At 32.0% G+C, this 18,519-nt stretch overlaps 1 protein-coding gene across 2 annotated transcripts in view; it reads left to right on the plus strand.

The window, feature by feature from the left end:
* Positions 1–907: 907 nt before the first annotated feature.
* The window catches only part of LOC123684287 (proton-coupled amino acid transporter-like protein pathetic), a 57,165-nt gene continuing 39,553 nt past the window's right edge, over positions 908–18,519 (plus strand). The window contains exon 1 of one of the 2 annotated variants that reach the window (XM_045623479.1): positions 908–1,103. In XM_045623479.1, coding sequence (XP_045479435.1) covers positions 1,024–1,103 — 80 coding nt within the window. In that variant the 5' untranslated portion in view covers positions 908–1,023. Of the gene's footprint in view, positions 1,104–7,659; positions 7,806–18,519 lie in introns of those variants that run through there. The other variant, XM_045623481.1, reaches the window with a different exon arrangement.

Genomic DNA, 18,519 nt, shown 5'->3' on the forward strand with positions numbered 1-18,519 from the left:
ATATCTCGAAAACTGTGAGACATTCATATAAACGATTTTATCACATAAGGTTGAGCACTAGAGCACATCTGATCCAGATTCCGTTTTCGTTTGACGTAATTTTTTTGGGACACTCTGTATATAGACGCAAAATCTCAACTTGATCAGATTCTTAATCACGAAAATATTGGTATTTCTTTTTTAATTTTTTTCTTGAATTTCCTCTGGTTCTGGTAATGTGATCATCTTGAAATTATGCACATGGCTTGAATTGGCCGATATTTTATTTCACCACTGAAAATCTCAGTTGCGTTGAATTTGCGGTCGAAGTATTATTGGGTAATTTTCAATCGATATTCTTCACCTATTTTCTGGTTCATTTTTCACGAAGTTTGAAATGATTATTCTTTACATACAGGCAAAATGTATAACGAAAATATTCAGTAATGAGTATTTTCTTGATAATAGTGTATTGACACTATTTCTTCTTGCTATGTTTTGTAGTACCCAGAAATAAAGATATATTCTATTCCATTTCAAATATTCTTCTTGAATTTTCTATAGTTCTGAAGTTGTGATCAACTTGAAATTGAAATTTTTTTGAAATTAAAACTAAACTTCGAACGGCCATATGAAGGGAACCCCTAGTAAGATTTCACTCTACAATGAACTTAACGGCATAATTCAAACAGAGCCTACACTAAAAATTTCAAATTTCAAATTGAAGACGGATTTGTCAGTAGTAATTCCTACCTTATTGTTTGAGACCATTCCCGACTAAAATTTCCATAATAGAGCGATCGATTGGAAGACAAGCGTTCAAAATTGAAGCAGCATATGAGTGCACGTGATAAGTCAACTGATTGAAAGAATTATATTTTTCAAAATCAGCACGTGTTGCGAACATATTGTATTCAGTTCAAACCAGAACAAAATTGATATTTCAACTAAATCGATTTCAAACGTGTACATAACCTATGAATCTCAAAATTAATTCCAAAAATTTTACACAATTGAAAAAGTGTCAAGAATCATCAATGTGCTATGAAAAATTTCACAGGATTTCGTGTGTTACTTTATGCCCAGAGGACTATAAACGGATTCTATTTGATAAAAGTTATTGGGTAAGTCTCGATCATAACATTGGGTTATTATATTTCACGAAAGAATCGTTAACAACTTAAAAGTATTGGATTTCCTAGGTCTCTATTCGATTAGAATTCATTTCGAATATAAAATGAAACATTAGTTATTATATTTCCACTTCTTCTATGAATTACAATTGTTTCGTTACACAGTATAGTTTCTTCAGATTTTTACAATTACAATTTTAATTTAAACAGTATGTTCCTAAATTGGAGGTACAAATGAAATAGCAAGATTCCTTGGATAATTTTAAGACAATTATGGGCTCGAATACGCTTTGTTTTAGAGATACAGGGTGTTTCTTGTAGTCCTACTTTTTGTGTTGATTATACCAGTTTCTCGAATATTTTTAATCTTCGCTACAGATTTGGTAGATGAGTACCGTAACTTATAATCAATTTATTGATTTTGGATTTTTCTGAGGATTACTAGAGAATTGCTTGACTTTTTTCTCCAAAGCGATAGTAGCTACGACAAAACTACAAGAAAACAAAAAGAGCACTATTGGACCAAAATTTCTATATACATTTTTCTAAACTACCAGTGGTCTACCAAACAAAGTCCTGGAGGAAAGAAGCAAGCAATATTACCTTGTGAATCTGCATTCAAAATTAGCATGTCACAATATGAAACCTTCAAATTGGAATATTCATGCCAAATTTGAGTTGAATATCTTGTGAAGGGAAGGTGCTACGAGAAACAAACTTTAAAAAAAAATCAAATTTTAACATCCTGTATCTCGAAAATAAAGCGTTTGCGGTGCCATGTTTATAAGACTTTTTTTTCCCTAAAATGATCCAAGGAATTAAACATCTATGTTTGTACCACCAACTTTGGAATGTAGATTTAAAAAATGAAAATACAGGTGGTCCAGATTTAAGTTCAATAACTTCACCGTCGGATAGAATGAATTTTCTCATAAATTATGCCAAAATTATCCAGTGGCCTAGATATAGGGGTGCGATGATTCTGTTCCTTCATTACTTCATTTCTGAAATTAACATAATTTTATGAAAAAAGGTCTCTTGATTTTTTCCTATAGAATGAACCGAAAAAATCAATTACAGGACAAATACGATCTACAAAAATAAATTACAAATATTATTATTATTATTAAATTCAAATCAGTCAATTATGCGTCAGTGCGAGGTGTGTGTTGAAAGAAATGAATCACATTTTGGACAATTTTTGTAAATATTTGTTATTGTTTGAGTATCTGATATTTTTTCTGAAATGTTCAATTAAATGCCATCTGAAAGCGTAATAATAAACAACGCCTATTTTTATACTTTCATTTATTTTAAGTAATGGGAAAATTTGAAAAATTTATTTTTGTACAATTTTGTGGATAGTGTTTGCTTTGTACTCGAATTGTAATCATTTATTTCGAAAACGGTACATTCCTCAGAGGAAAATTCTATTTTCAGAGACCTTTTTCCAGTAAAAATCTGTTGATTTCAGGAATGGAATAATTTTCTCAAAGAAAAAAACCGTAGCCTTCCCTTATCCATTCCTGTTCTTATCCTCTTTTATGTTCCTCCATGCTGTCCTGTCCTGAGTTATCTGAAACCATCTATTTCCTGTATATTGTTTTATCATCAAGCCATCTTCTCTGTGGTCTACCTACACTGCGTTTCGTCGTTCTTGGTCGCCAGTGTGTTACTTTGTATGTCCATCGATATATGTTTATATACCTAAAAATTAAAACAATGAATGTAATAATACTAGAGTTATAAATAAAAACTGATTCTCGTTCCAAACTTTAACACCCTGTATCTCGAAAACTTAGCATGTTATAGGATATAAATGTTTAGGTATATGAACATTTTTCATGGAAAAATTTGTTCTATCTGATGCCGAAATTATTGATCTAATATCTGGACCAATAACCGTAATTTTAACTTCTCAAGAATTTCAGGTCTTATAATTTATTAAAACTTGAATACGCTGTATCTTTCTCAGCGTTGTGATTATATTGGTCACCTGTTACGTAAATGTCTGAATCATTGCGAACCTTCAAAATGATGTCATTTAATTTCAGAGCAATAATCTTTTTATTGAATGATAGATTGATTTGAAACGATAAATCAGTGTTTGCATTTTCTTTATTTTAAAAGGACAACATGCGTCATTTTTCACGATTCAGGTTATAATATTGATATTTTGCACATCGCAAATGGTTAATTTGCGAATTATCCATTGCATCTGTTGGTCATGCATATCGTCTATTTAAATTCCATTCTATTTGACGAATAGTTGGGTGTGTACAGAGTAACCAATTTAGTTTGACATGTAGAAGAATAACGAGGGAATTTAACGGTATACAGGGTGACCACTTTTTCAATGGGATTGTATTGGTAACTTTTAAACCATAAGAGTTAGAAGGTCGGTCAAATGGAGAAAAAGTTGCATGCATAGAAGCCTTATCAAGCAGTTCAAACAAATCGAGATTATCAGGGCCGGTTATTGAGATATACAAAAAATTAAATTCTATCATTTTGATTTTTCTTTTTTTTCCACTTTATTTCAAATATTATCAAAAAATGCTACAGGAATTTTTTATTCGACAGTAAATTGTTCTCAATTTGACGTAATCAGATTTCGTATCCAACGTTTCGTGCTCTCTGGGCCACCCTCAACCTCATTTTCTTCAATACGGACCTGTATATTTTATAACACTTTTCGAAATAACTTTTAACGCTAAATTCAACGATATATCATACAATGTCATTCAAAGTTGATTTTCAGGTGATTTTGACCCTTATCCAAATTTCTTTGGATCCGAGGAATCGGCCATTTTAGTTTGTACCTCCAATTCAGGAACATCCTGTGTAATGATAATATTTCTCAATATGAAAGAATATTTATTATTTTGAGACGTTCAAATAAGGAAAAATGTAATATCTGAAAATAGTTCATTGTGTATATAGTAATAAGAGCGACTATTTCCCTCGTCGTAATTTGCACCAATCAGAAACGAGCAATTTTGAATAACAAATGGTTTCTAGGTGGAAAAACTGTTTGGCAGGACCTGTCAGCAGTTTATTCGCGTTTACCCGCGGCAAAACTTGACAGTTGTTGTCACCAAAAATTACAATACATTTGAAAACAAACGTAATTATTATTTCCAAGGACACCAGAATTAAACCTTATCTGCAAATGGATAATGAGCACTACTCCAACATCATAAACACCCTTAGAAGTGACGCCTCAGAACCTCCAGCTAAAAAGCAGAAAACAGAAGATCCTGCAGTCACTCCTCCCGCTTCTCACAGATTACATTAATTATGTACCTACACCCCACATCTTCAATGAATCAACAAAAGTTTCAAACAATACCCCTACCGTGTACCAAAATTGCAATTTATATTTTAATTGTACCATAAATAATTAAATTTGTAGTATTTCGGATGAAATAAAATTGAGTATCTGTTTTTCAGTTTTCAAATTAATACCTATACATGCAGAATAATCTGTTACTCAGGAAATAGTCTTGTCAAATACCATTCGGGCATCTAATTTTTCCTGTGAAAAAAATCGAAAAAACACATTGCAAAGTAATATTTTTTGACAAAAAGCATTCGTGCAGGTGCAAAAATCCTCGTCTTCGACTCGGATTTTTGTTGCCACCAGCACTCATGCTTCTTGTCAAAATATTACTTAGCAACGTGTTTTTTCGATTCTTTTCGGAAAAATTAGATGCCCTTATGATATTACTTACGATAATTTCCCGGGCGACAATGTAAACAAACGTTGGAATTTAGGAATATGCTTTTGAAAAGAGGTACATATACCATTTTTTTAATCGCAATCAACATTATCATAAATTAAGGATTACTTTGAATAAATAGCGATTCTCGATTACAATCTCCTTGTATATGATCTACAATTGATTCGTAAATCGTTGTAACAAAACATTACCTATTTCCGTTTGATATCTACTCATTTTCCAAAAATATTTGAAATGGACATCGAAAATAATGTTCAATGCGGGACACTACCAGAATAGGAAAATGTTGCCCAAAATGTCATTTTGAATTTGTTGTCAAATAAATCTAAGGAAATCATGGATTATTGCCAAGAAAAACATATGAGCTCCCGTTCTGAAAATGTAATGATGGCATACTTCTCTCATTTGTCTATATGAAGTTGAAAGCATGTACAGGACGTCCCAAATTCGATGCTCACTGACAGCATCTCGAAAACTATATTAGGCCAATTGAAAAGTCACCGGTCTGATGCACAGATGGCGGTGCTTGTATTAAATCCATATTAACTACCATCCTTCAAACGATACGTGTCACAATTTGACAGCAGTCAGACCATTAGTTTGTGAGATAATGGGTTGTGAGTGTAGCTACTTTTGTTATTTGAAAAGATGGAAAAAAAGAATTTTGTGTGCTGATAAAATTATGCTTTTTAAAGGAAAAAATACAGTGGAAGCAAAATATTGGCTTGACGAAGAGTTTCCGGGGTCTGCACCAGGAAATCAACCATCATTTATTGGAATGCTAAGATCAAACGTGGCGAACCGAAGACGGCGAGTGCATTGAACGGCCAAAATAGGCTGTCACCGACGAAAGAATCAAAGAAGTTTACAAAATAATTTTGAATGACCGTAAAGTGAAGTTGATCGAGATAGCAGACATTGTGAAGATATCATCTGAACGTGTACATCATATCATTCACGAATATTTGTACATGAGAAAGCTGTGTGCAAAATGGGTGCCGCGCGAGCTCACAATCGATCAAAAGCAACCACATGTTAATGATTCTGAGCAGTGTTTGAAGCTGTTTAAGTGCAATAAACCTGAATTTTTGCGTCGATATATGACAATGGCTGAAACATGGCTCCATCATTTCACTCCGGAGTCCAATCGACAGTCAGCTGAGTGGACTGCACACGATGAACCGAATCCAAAGCGAAGAAAAACACAATAGTCAGCTGGCAAGGTATAATATTCATTGATTACCTCCAAAAGGGCCAGACCATCAACATCGATTATTATATAGCGTTATTGAATCGTTTGAAGGATGAAATCGTTAAATAACGGCACCATTTGAAGAAAAAAAGGTGCTGTTTCATCAAGACAATGCACCGTGTTACAAATCAATGAAAACAATGGCAAAATTGCATGAATTGGGCTTCAAACTGCTTCTGCATCCAAAGTATTCGCCAGATCTGGCCCAAATGACTTTTTCCTGTCCTCAGACCTCAAAAGAATGTTCGCTGGAAAGAAATTTAGCGCCAATGAAGAAGTAATTGCCCAAACTCAGGCCTATTTTGAAGCGAAAAACAAATCGTACTTCAAAAATGGTATCGAAAAGTTGGAAGATTGCTATAATCGCTGAAGGCAACTATGAATAATAAAATTGAATTTTGCAAAAAAAATATTTATTTACTATGGTAGTCCGGGGATTGTTGAATTGGCCTGTTAATACTTGGAGAAAAAATGTTCAAGGATCCCCGAGCTTCTTTTTCGAAATAACAGAAAGCAGATCATAGATATCTTGATTGGCTCGAATTACAGGGCGTTTCTGAAAAATGACTATATTATTATTATATTTATTTCGCTATAAATTGGTTTCTGTTCGAGATATTAAAAAACAAAATTCAGTAGTTTTTGTGGTTCATATGATAGTCATTACAGATCATAAAAATCAATTACCGTTTAGAGATAAACAGCATAGTTGGTGTTTCTTAAAAGTCCCATTTAAGAAACACAAACTTTGTTCTATATCCAAAATGAGAACTCCGTGTTCCTTGAAGATTTATTCTCTAAATCTTATGGTTCTCGAACTGCTTTTAGTGAACTTAGAATTTGGGACGCCCTATACATTATGGTTAAATTACTCCATGCTGAAAGCTGTACACTTTTTACAGAAGAATATATCGATATTTCAGGATATTCTAAATTACGCCAGATTGATAAATTTAAACCTAAAATATTTTGTCTGGTGAACAAATCAAGGCATTTTATTGGGCAAGCCTCAGAACATATTTACCTAATTAATAAAGAACCTATATATGTTTAGCAACTAGAAATGTTGAAGTTACCTAGTTACCTAGATATTAATTTAGGGGTTACTTTTTTGGGTTTTAAGTCGGATGGTTCAGTTTGAATATCACTGGATCTAGGTGTTTTGTAAAGGATATTTAAACAACAACAATATAGAAGTCTCTTCATTCAAGATCAGAAATCGGAGCTGTCATCTTTTGACAAGCAAAAACTATGCCATTACTAATAATGGAAAGATACAAGTGAAAATAAGAATAGAATTTCAGGACGAATTCGTCATCTGTGAGTAGAACCTTATGACCTTAAATTAAAAAAAAAATACGACGTGATGAAATGATCAACCTAACGTTCTGTTCGGGGAACGTGCGCTAGATTCAATCAGTAAAATTCGTTGTACGAACGATCTCGCATTGACCATTCCCAGGCCCATCGCCTTCCTCAACACCTGACCAATATTTGCGAAACCCAAACCTAGCAGATAATCGTAACTGAAATACTTATTGCATATATATGAGTAGCAAGGTGACAAGACTGTTAGTTCCATTACCCGACTGCTTGCTATCAATCATAGCCTACTACTGTGCGCGCAAAGTATCCGCAGATGCTGTGAGTGAACCGCCAATGCGATTGAAAGACATCAGTTGGTTTGGATTTAAAAAGGTTAGTTCGCAATTTTTTTTTTTTTTTTGATGAATTACTTTGGAAGATTTTTGAAGTAGTATGACAACCTGGAGTGTAAAATTTGGTACGACGATCAGTTGGTTTAAATGGCTGAAAACCAAAATTTTAATTTTTTAAAAATTAAATCGACCTTTTCATTGAACTTCGCAAATTTATTTTGGAATTAATGTTAGCGTCTTCTTGTCATGAACTCGATATTTTACGAAAATTACCGCGATAATTTTTACAAGTTAAGATTTTGTATGAAGTGGATAGAACAATAAATTATAAAGGTTTAATGAGTCTACTTGATGAAGGATATTCAATATAAATATAAAAAACAATTGACAACTTTGTGTCTATTCCTCCACAATAATATATCTTTATGATATATCTGGTTAATTTTTTCTTGAAATATAATTCCAATTCTAAAAGTGAAAAAATTAATAACCAAAAGAAAATTCAAAATAACTAAAACGGTACAAATTGAGTAAACGATTAATAAATTAAAAAACTGAATTGACATTAAGAGAGATGTATCTACGTTTCGAAATTTTTGTATTTAATAATACAATTTTTTCTCATCAGTACCTTATAGTTCAACAAAATTACTGAATTTACCAACTCAAACTCACCACTTGTATATCTTCTTCGCAAAAATTACAATTGGCGAACTTCCCCAATTGCAATTTGTTAACCGTTTACTCAATTTGTACAGTTTCAGTTATTTTGAATTTTATTTTGGTTGGTTATTAATTTTGTCATTTTTAGAATTGGAATTATATTCCAAGACAAAAATAAACCAAACATGTCATAAATATATATTATTGTGGAGGAATAGACACAAGGTTATCAATTATTTCTAATATTTATAAAGATCAATGAATAATAGTATAAATCTATAAGAAGTGATTTTTGGAGCAGTTGCCCCATTTGTACAGTTTTAGTTATTTTGAATTTTCTTTTGGTTGGTTATTAATTTTGTCATTTTTAGAATTGGAATTATATTCCAAGACAAAAATAAACCAAACATGTCATAAATATATATTATTGTGGAGGAATAGACACAAGGTTATCAATTTTTTCTAATATTTATAAAGAATAAATAATAGTATAAATCTATAAGAAGTGATTTTTGAAGCAGTTGCCCCATTTGTACAGTTTTAGTTATTTTGAATTTTCTTTTGGTTGGTTATTAATTTGGAATTATATTCCAAGACAAAAATAAACCAAATATATTATCATAAATACATATTTTTGTGGAGGAATAGAAAAAAAGTTGTCAATTTTATTTAATATTTAAAAAGAACAATAAGTAATAGTATGAAATCTATAAGTAGGGATTTTTAAAGCAGCGTCTCGCTGTAAAAATTTCACGATAAAAAACCTGGCTTCCTCCTCAAAAATATTTTATCAGGATTATAATTAAAATAGTCAAGCGGATTCGGTGGAATGTTTTTAGTTTCGCCTTAATGAAAATTACGCACGCAATACCGATTGCCCGCATCTTAATTGAATAATAAAACACGGATCATTTTCTATAGGATATTACCTCTATTTCTGCAAAATCATCAGCATTTTTCTGATAACCCAGTTTAGTACCTTCGTTAAATGCATTATCCAACTCCATATTGGTTTCGGAAATACTTATACACAAAATTGAAGTTAAATGTATTAAAATGCAGTGGATGATGATTAATTTTGATCCTTATCAAGTTCCAATTCATTTGTTTTCATGATCAAAAATTTGTCAGTGTTTCGTTTCCCATATGAAATATCTTTTTCTCAATAATTGAAAAATTGTTCTTTCAATTGAACTGAATGGAAAAAAGAAAAGATAATAGAATGAAAAGTTGCATTTTCCTTTTTCATCAAACCATCATAACTCCTAAATGTTTGATGAAATTGCTTTGAAATGAAAAAATTTTTGGAGTAAAATTTTCCGTAGAATCTGATGGTTATGCTGAAAAGAATTAGTTTTTCACTAGAAAGGAATAGCCTTATTATAACTCAATAACTTATGATATAGTAATTTACGTAACAAGTCCGGAAAATAGGGTTTTTTTGGACGAATAGACAAAATTCCAGGACGAGCGTAAGCGAGTCCTGGAAGTCTGTGAGTCCAAAAAAACCATTTTCGGGCGTGTTGCGTACAATATTTTTTCGGCAACCATGTAAAATAACACTATCACTGCTGCTTTCAATATTTTATTGCGATTGCGATCAAAAAACATGCAAATTTTTGACAACTAATTTCATATCAACTGTCAGCCGTTATCTCGGTTGCTATAGATTCTATGATTCTTTTCCGGCCTAGTCCGGGAAGTACGTACTTTCCGGACTAGGCCGGGAAATGCTACTTTCCCAGAGAAAAAGCGTCCGGGAAAAGAGCACTTCCCGGACGGTTGCCGAAAAAAATGATTTTTTTCAGCATGATCTTCGAATCATAAGGAAAATTTAACTTGAATAAGGCTTCGCTTCATAGCGATAGCATCAATAGAACCAATGTGGAAGTATTGAAGGTTTGATGAGAATGTAGTTTCGTTCCTATATCCTGAAAAAAAAGAAATATCAACATGTGGTTTTCAAGTCCTTTTTTTTCTTAAAGTTCGAAAATGTGTTATCCATTTTTATCTAACTGCTATAATTCCGAAAATCGATTGTGGGGATGAAAAATGAAACAAATTTTATCCTTTTTTAGAAATCGAAAACTGTATATCAATATTTCTTTAATTAACACTTTTATTTAAAATGGCCATCATTATCATTTATAATTATTGGACTGAAATTTTCCGTAAAAAATAAGTTTCGTTATCATTACTTGTTCTAATTCAAGTTAAATAATTAATGCTACCGGAAAATTCCAATTTTCGTTTATATATCGGAAATGAAACCGATATACGGTTTTCAATAGTTTTCTTTTCTGAAAAATGCTCGAAATTCAATTGCTAAAGTACTGAAAAAGGGACCAAACTCTTTTTCGAGGAATCAATTCAATTGAGAACCGCATATCAATATGTTTCTGAATTTTCAAGCCATTTGAAATTGTCATCATTATCATTTCTGATTATTGGTCTGAAAATTTCCCCAGAAAATTCGTTTTTCGACAGCATTCTACGTTCTAAATTTAATGAAATCATGATGAAAACGGAAAATTAAAACTTCGGTTCATATTTCGAAAATGAACAAAAAAATCGACATGCAGTTTTCTTTTGTTTATTCCCGAAAAGAGAGCTAGAAATTATGCAATCCATTTTATTCTGTCTTCCCAGAGTTTCCATCGTGAGACATCAAATTTGAAGCATCCTCTATGTGAAGTTCGTTAAATTTAATTGATGTGAATAGTTACATTTAGGCTGACGGTTTGATTTTATCCGTTATTTGCAGGGGTGTAGAGGAAATTCGCAGAAAATACAAAAAAGATGGAATTTTTTAGTGGTGTGCAAACAATATGCTATTCAAAGGGTTTTCTCAAAAAAGTCCAATTTTGATATAAAAAAAAGTGTATATTTCAAAAGAAAATAATTGTTGTTGATTTCATTGTAAAGAGAAAGGAATCTCATTAAAGATGGGAAACGATATTAGCCAAATGTCCGACACAGCTACAGTTGCAGTATCATATCCTTTTCATCAAATTTTCCATGACATTTGCGGTAGTATGTCTTGTATAACTTCTTGAATTCCATCCTCAAGGTTTTCAATCGAATGCGGGATGATATAGACCTTAAATCTGATATCTGACTGAAGGTGTTAAATCACAATAACTCGGTGGCCAATTGTGATCACCTTTTTAAGAAATAACACGACCAAGAAATTTTCTTGCGGTTATTTCGTTGCTTGTATGGCACGTAGCAACGTCATGTTGAAAATAAACGTCGTCCACATTAATATCCTGCAATTCCTGTCATAAAATCATCAATCATAGCTTTATGGAAGACCCAATTCCCAAAATTGACGATGAATCGACTAACCTGGGTTTTTGGTCAACACTTCGGGCTACAGCCCGTTGTGGTATAGACGACGCTTACGGTTTCGATTCTTCACATCGTTAATCGATCTAAAACTAAATTTGATTTGCAAACTATGACTGCAAAATTTTCACCATTTTTCTAGAGAATTTCAGCACATTTGTTATGCGTGTATCATTTCGTTTTTAGTAATGGCGTAATTTTTTCTTATCAAATGTCAAAAGATGAGAGCTTCAAAAATAAGACCTTCTCAGATAGCATGCTATTCAAGGTGAAACCTCTGATTGAAATACCCTACACCCTACAGGGTGTATATGAATATTTACGAAAAAATTTAGGAGGTGATTCCTTGTCAAAAATAGGGTGGGTCTTTTATTAAATTTTTTTTTTGAGCCACACCTGCTTAGTTACAGCCCCCTCAAGATGACGCCCGAAAAGTAGTTTTTAATTTTTTTTCTTAAAAACCAAAAAATTCAAAAAACGAAATTAAGCTGACATTTTATGTGGGCGAGAAGACATTCGAAAAAATTGTTGGTTGTTTTCGTCTATGATTCCAGGGGGTAGAAAAAGCCACCCCTCAATCTTGTTTCGCAATAACTTTTTCTATCTTCATATTTTACAATAAGAAAAATAATTTTGTATAAACTGATCCATTCTTAACGAATAAGGTCTCTATTTTTTTGCTCAAATTCATGGTTATTGAGAAAAAAAAATATCATCAGATAAGATGCCTGAGTTATGGAGGCTCGATTTATTTTCGACCTTGAATTTATCAAATAGGCGGATGCCAAAACAATATTTTTATTGAGAACTGGTACAAATATAAAATAAATGTAAAAAAAATTTTTTGAACTTTTCACAAGTTAAAAACTACTTTTCGAGTGCCATCTTTAGGGAGCTGTAACTAAGCAAGAGGAGGCTCAAAAAAAAAAAAATTAAATTATTGTTTAAAAATTCGTAAATTCCAATAATAAGGTCGATTTAATCAGAAAGAGGCAAATTTAGAAATCCTCAAACCTTAATTTGGGGACTATATATAAAAACATTTAGCGGTATAATCGAACCTTCCAAACATACTTTTAGGTATTATTTTGTTTATGAAAAGTGTAATTATGTTGAAATTTTTTCGAAAATCCCTACTTCGTGAATTTTTTTGAATGATGATCTCCTATCTTTTCTTCTTATGAAACCTTCCTAGTGCTATCCGTGTCATACTTCTTGGAATTCCTTTGTTTATCTGAAGGAAATAGCATTCGAAAATTTCACACGTTCGTTCGTTGTTTATTTTCCGATCAAATATCGAAAATGCAATTCTTAATCACCAATTCTGCTTGACTCATATTGGAGAGGTTGTTGTCACATGTCGGTCGGCCTGATAAACAACAAGGAATGGCTTTGATATTCTAGATTAGCGAACTTGTTCCTACATTATTGGCATTAACTTTTCGTTCCGGTGCTGCTAATGCAAATGTTATTTCATTTATATCTAATGACTTTTACGTTTCCGAATTAGCAGTTTCTTCATAACGATTCTGAAGATGCTTCAATTAAGGATTGTAGCTATTAATTTGGTTCTGACCTTGATGGCGTGGTATCATCAGTATTCTTCGATGATCGATTTTGCAATGGTCGATGATTCTGAAATGCAAATTGGGAGTTTTTTTCTTTTGAATAACTGGAATTTTTCATTAATTCAATTTGTTGCTACATCCTTTTTAATTATTTCCTTGAGACATTATTTCCTTCATAAATAGCTCAAATAGGAGTAATGGTAGCATGAATAATTAATCAGATATATTGTATACGAAAATGTTTATAGAACAGAATTGACCAAATTATGTAAAATTGTTTATTTTCAAAATGTATTATTGTTATAATTGGAAAATTGATGAAAATCCTTCTGCAATATCCTCAGGCATGGGTTGAGCAATAAATTACATACCAAAAACGCGAATATTGTAGAAAAACTGTAGGATAGTAGAAACTATCTACGAGATCTATTGATCTATGTATGTATCGAGTAGATAATATGTTTTCTGAATGTCACAGTAGGCCTATTTTAGATGAGAGAAATGCCGCAACCTGACATTTATGTTCAGACAAGTCATTCATCTTCCATTTTTCTGAAAATCTTACTGACAGATGGAGTTGATTTCTAATCTTCGTGAACAAACAAAATTATCACTATTTTGCTTTGAATAAAAAAAACCTTAATTTCAAATACTGTATCGAACAAAAATTTCGGCACAATTGATTTTGGAAATATGTAGAGCCTGTTATCATTAGAAATTCGATTACATTGGATTCCCATTTGCATTTTTTAATAAATTTACATGTTTTTGTCAATTGAAGTCACAAACTTTTAAATTATTCAGACACATGCGATTTTTGAATGTTGAAACCACTGAATTTCATATGAAAATTATAATTATCACCTTCTTTCAAATGAAGAACAATCTTTGTGTGCCAATTATAATCTCACCACATTCTCTGAATGGCACGCAACAAAAATTTTAACAGACTTAGAAACTGCAACTCAACTCAGCTTTTCAATGCCACGCAACTACGTAATGTTAAAATTTTTTGATGAATATCTAGCAGCGGGATTCGAACGCGAAGAAATTCGTACCTAAATACAATGCCAATTTCAAAAATTAATAACTTCAAAACAATTACTTCTAGGACTTTGAAGTGAAATATATCTATTGTATTCTATTGTATCCATAAAAAAAATTTCAATAAGAGGTTTCATTTTGAATAGCCCGCTATCTTCGCAGCTATCACTAATGAAGCTGTCTCTTATGACATTTGACAAGTAAAAACTACGCCTTTCGTAAAGAGAGAACAATACATGCTTAAGCAACGCATTGAAATTGTTAAAATTCACTACAGAAATAATGAAGATTTTGCAGTTACTCTTTGTAAAAACTGACTCACTTTTGGGTCGTCGTGAAACACCTGATGATTTTTCTCAATATTGTTCCCTTGATTTCTTGTCCTTAAGATTCAAGTGTCGTATTTTCTAGCTAGGAGAATTAATAGCTTTTAAAATTAGCATTCGACTTTTGTAACGAAATATTTTTAAATTATATGTTATTCCGTACAACTAAACCGAGTTTATTTTAAAAATTCAGTTTTTCATGCAATATTTGAACTTTTCGTCGTGTTTTCCCAATTTTATTCTAGGGGTTCTCAATTGTATTCTTTCATTATGACTAATTCGATTAATAGTACCAATAAAACGCTGTCCAAAAACAGTTACAACATACCTACCATCTGTTTTCCGCACATCCTAAACAATGCGTTTCTTTCTTCATAAATTCCGTTTTATTCCTATGTTCTGGCACAAAAAATGCGACGTTGATTTCATGCCAAAAAATGTGCACGCGTAAATTTTTTTTTAGATTTCAGGAACATTCACTACAGTAATGACTGTGCAAAAATTATATCCTCAAATTATTTCCAGAAACGTGTTACAAATACATTAGAAATTCGTTTAGGGCGATATAAAAAGGAAATGATGAATTTAATAGGATCAAGATGTGAAATTGGATCACCTATGCAAATTATGAATTTGTGAAATTATTATCATGGTAATAAAATGCAAATGTAATGAAATGATGTTGTGAAAATGTTCCAATTTGTATTTTAATATACTAAAATGAGTCTATTTTTGATATAGCATATCTACCTAATGAGAAATGCCTATTTATATATCGATTATGGATTTTATTCGCGAAAAAATTTGATTAAGTAGGTGTTCTGCCACACGGAAGAATCATTGAGAAAATGTAGCAATACATTCAGCGCATTATGTGAATGAATATCCAGAATCACATCATTTACCTGGACCAATTTTGATGATCTTTGATTTGTGGGTTTTATGAATGACAGAAAAACCATCAAAACCTCGGTTCCAAGGTTTCTAAGAATATTCATTCTTCGAAAAAATATAAAAAATAACAAATCTATTGAGGGGGTACGACATTTTACGGTAATTCTAACAATTCAAGAAACCAGACCCAAGTTACAACTTGTATGTGAGTTATTTCCATGGTAGTTAAGGAAATATACATGGAGATTCACCTCGATGGCCTATTAGACGTTTATGGAAAACATAATCATAATTTTGTTCTGAGAATTTGCATGTTGGGGTTTGAGGCAATGATATTTCTCCCTAAAATATTTTCAGATTTCTACAACTTCCGGTTATACCGGAAACAGAGTTTCTTATTTCAAATAACACACCTTAGTTTATTATTGAATCATTGGATAGCTTTTTTTATGACAATTTCAATAGTATGCCATACCTTGGGTATGAAATCAATGGATCATGAGTTAATGGGATTCTTATGGAAAAGAACTTTTTTTTTTTTAATATTTTTGCAGAAAAAGTTTTTTCGGAAAAACCTTTTTCATTTTCGATTCCGCAAAAACGTAGTATTATAAGACTGTTTGGACTAAAAATGTACATGGTTTTTCATCAGTAGATCATGAGCTTGGCTCAAATTCATCAAAACTGAAGATTTTCAAATTAGAACCAATTTTTTTAAATATTCCAGTCAACTACTTCAAGAGTAGTAACGGAGTAATTTTAAATGAGGAAAAACCTCAATTTATAACTAGGGAGAAAGATCTCAAACCCCAACATGCAAATTTTCAGCACAAAATAATAACCATAGTTCCCCATAAACGTCTGATAAGCCATCACGGTGAATCACCGTGTATAGATTGATCTTTTCAGTAATTTTTTTCGGATAATAGTGGTCAACGGTTTCGAAAACATTCAATTGGAACTTTTACAATCAACACCAATTCATGTTGCGCTTTTACACTTCTACCGATGACTAATCAATAAACCATGCAAAATCGAAAGTAAAATTCGCAATTTTTCAATATTAGAATCACCAAAAACAATTCAATTCCGATTATGCAGAATATAACCAGTGACCAGTGATAATTATGTGGACATGAACTATTTAACTTGAAACATTATCAACCCAACGAATTTTATAACTTGTATTAACGTCAAAAAGTTGAAATTTAGTGTTGTGAGTTAACCAGAATTTGATATTTTTAATCGCCAAGATGACGACAAACTTGCAGTTGTTTTATTCCAATTTCAATTTGACGCAATGGTGAGTTCATAAAAGATCTCTTTTTGATGGGATTTTACAGAAATCGTGTCCATTACGCTGATAAATTTCACATTAATATTTGTTTTTTCCCTATTAAAGCACATCATTTAAGGAATAGATAACAACTTTTTTTCATTCATTTTCAGTATTTTTTTTATGTATAATTATGAGGAAATTACCGCAATATTGCTTGATACCAGAAGTTATGATAGGTCATAGCTTGTATTTCTTATACATCAGAGTAGAATTACAATTGGCCCACAAAGGTTTGTCGTCAGAATACAATACAAAGTTTGAGATTTCAAATTTCCAACTGGAAAATAATGCAAATGTAATTCATGAGAGTTTATTGAAATTGAATAATGACTACTTTAAACTTCTCAAGACGTCATAACTGATTCAAGTCCAATTTGAATAAATATAGGAGCACCTTATTACATATTCCAATTTAATTTAATTTTGATACACACACACTTCCGATTAAGTTATGAAACCACTCTGAATACCGTGTTAAGGACAAGAAAGGAATTTATTTCGAAATATTCACTTCCTGTACAAGAATCTTGCTTATTCTTGTTTGGAAATTATTACTTTCAGGGTATACTGAACTTCAATGATGCTTGTTATGACGTAAACTATGACATTGTGAACCTTCTCTTCAAGTATTATTTCATTATTTATTTGTTCAATTCACCGAATACGTCAGAATACAATCCTTATTCCAGAAGAATACTATTATACGTCAAATTTACAACTATTGCCATGGCATTTGTGATCACCTTATATGGTGAACGGAAAAATTATTATTGCTCATTTTGAATCATTGTTAGTAGGTTACATCCATAAAGTGGTAGGGTCTTTAAAATAAGGAATATTGGAAGCTGCAGAAATTCAATGAGAATTCCATCAAAATTTTCTTCGATTGGATCAAAGTTTGAGAATTAATCCAAATAAAATAGGTAAATCATATAAGAAAGCATATTCAAACCAAGAAATTGGCAAAATATATTTGTATGATTCTTCTACATAGGCGTACAACTTTGTTTCTGCCGTTTTTTTTCGAAAAAGAAACTAGAAAACCCTTCCGTCTTTGCCTTGCGAGCAGCTGTTCACAAGCAAACAAACGTCGTTCAACATCTCTCAGCTTCAACTCGTACAGCACCCAATTTCCTTGGTTCTAAATCATTCCCATGACTTTCAGGCGTTTTGGATGGATTGTTGCGTCACTCCCAATGATCCTGCCAATTCTTGTTGCGTTTGACACGAGTCTTGATTAAGTAATGCCTTCTCTCTTTCACCGCCATACTGATCTTCGAAGTCAAAATCACTGTTCTTGAAGCGTCTCGGCACTTTTTTCTGAAGCGTTGAATCCACTCTCGGCACTTTCTTTCACTAATAGTGGCCTCACCATAGGTATTTGTGAGCATTCGATGAGTCTCAGCCGCAGATTTCTTCATATTAAAGTAGAAAATTGAAACCTCTCTTGAATGTCGAGAATTTGGCTCGTAAGCTGACATGTTCAATTGAGAATAACTTTATGATTCAGAACAAATTGACTAATATTTCGATGGCATCACGTTTACAAATACCTAAGCTCGTTGTATGACA

The sequence above is a fragment of the Harmonia axyridis genome, chromosome 7, assembly GCF_914767665.1.
Source record: "Harmonia axyridis chromosome 7, icHarAxyr1.1, whole genome shotgun sequence".
Lineage (NCBI taxonomy): Eukaryota > Metazoa > Arthropoda > Insecta > Coleoptera > Coccinellidae > Harmonia > Harmonia axyridis.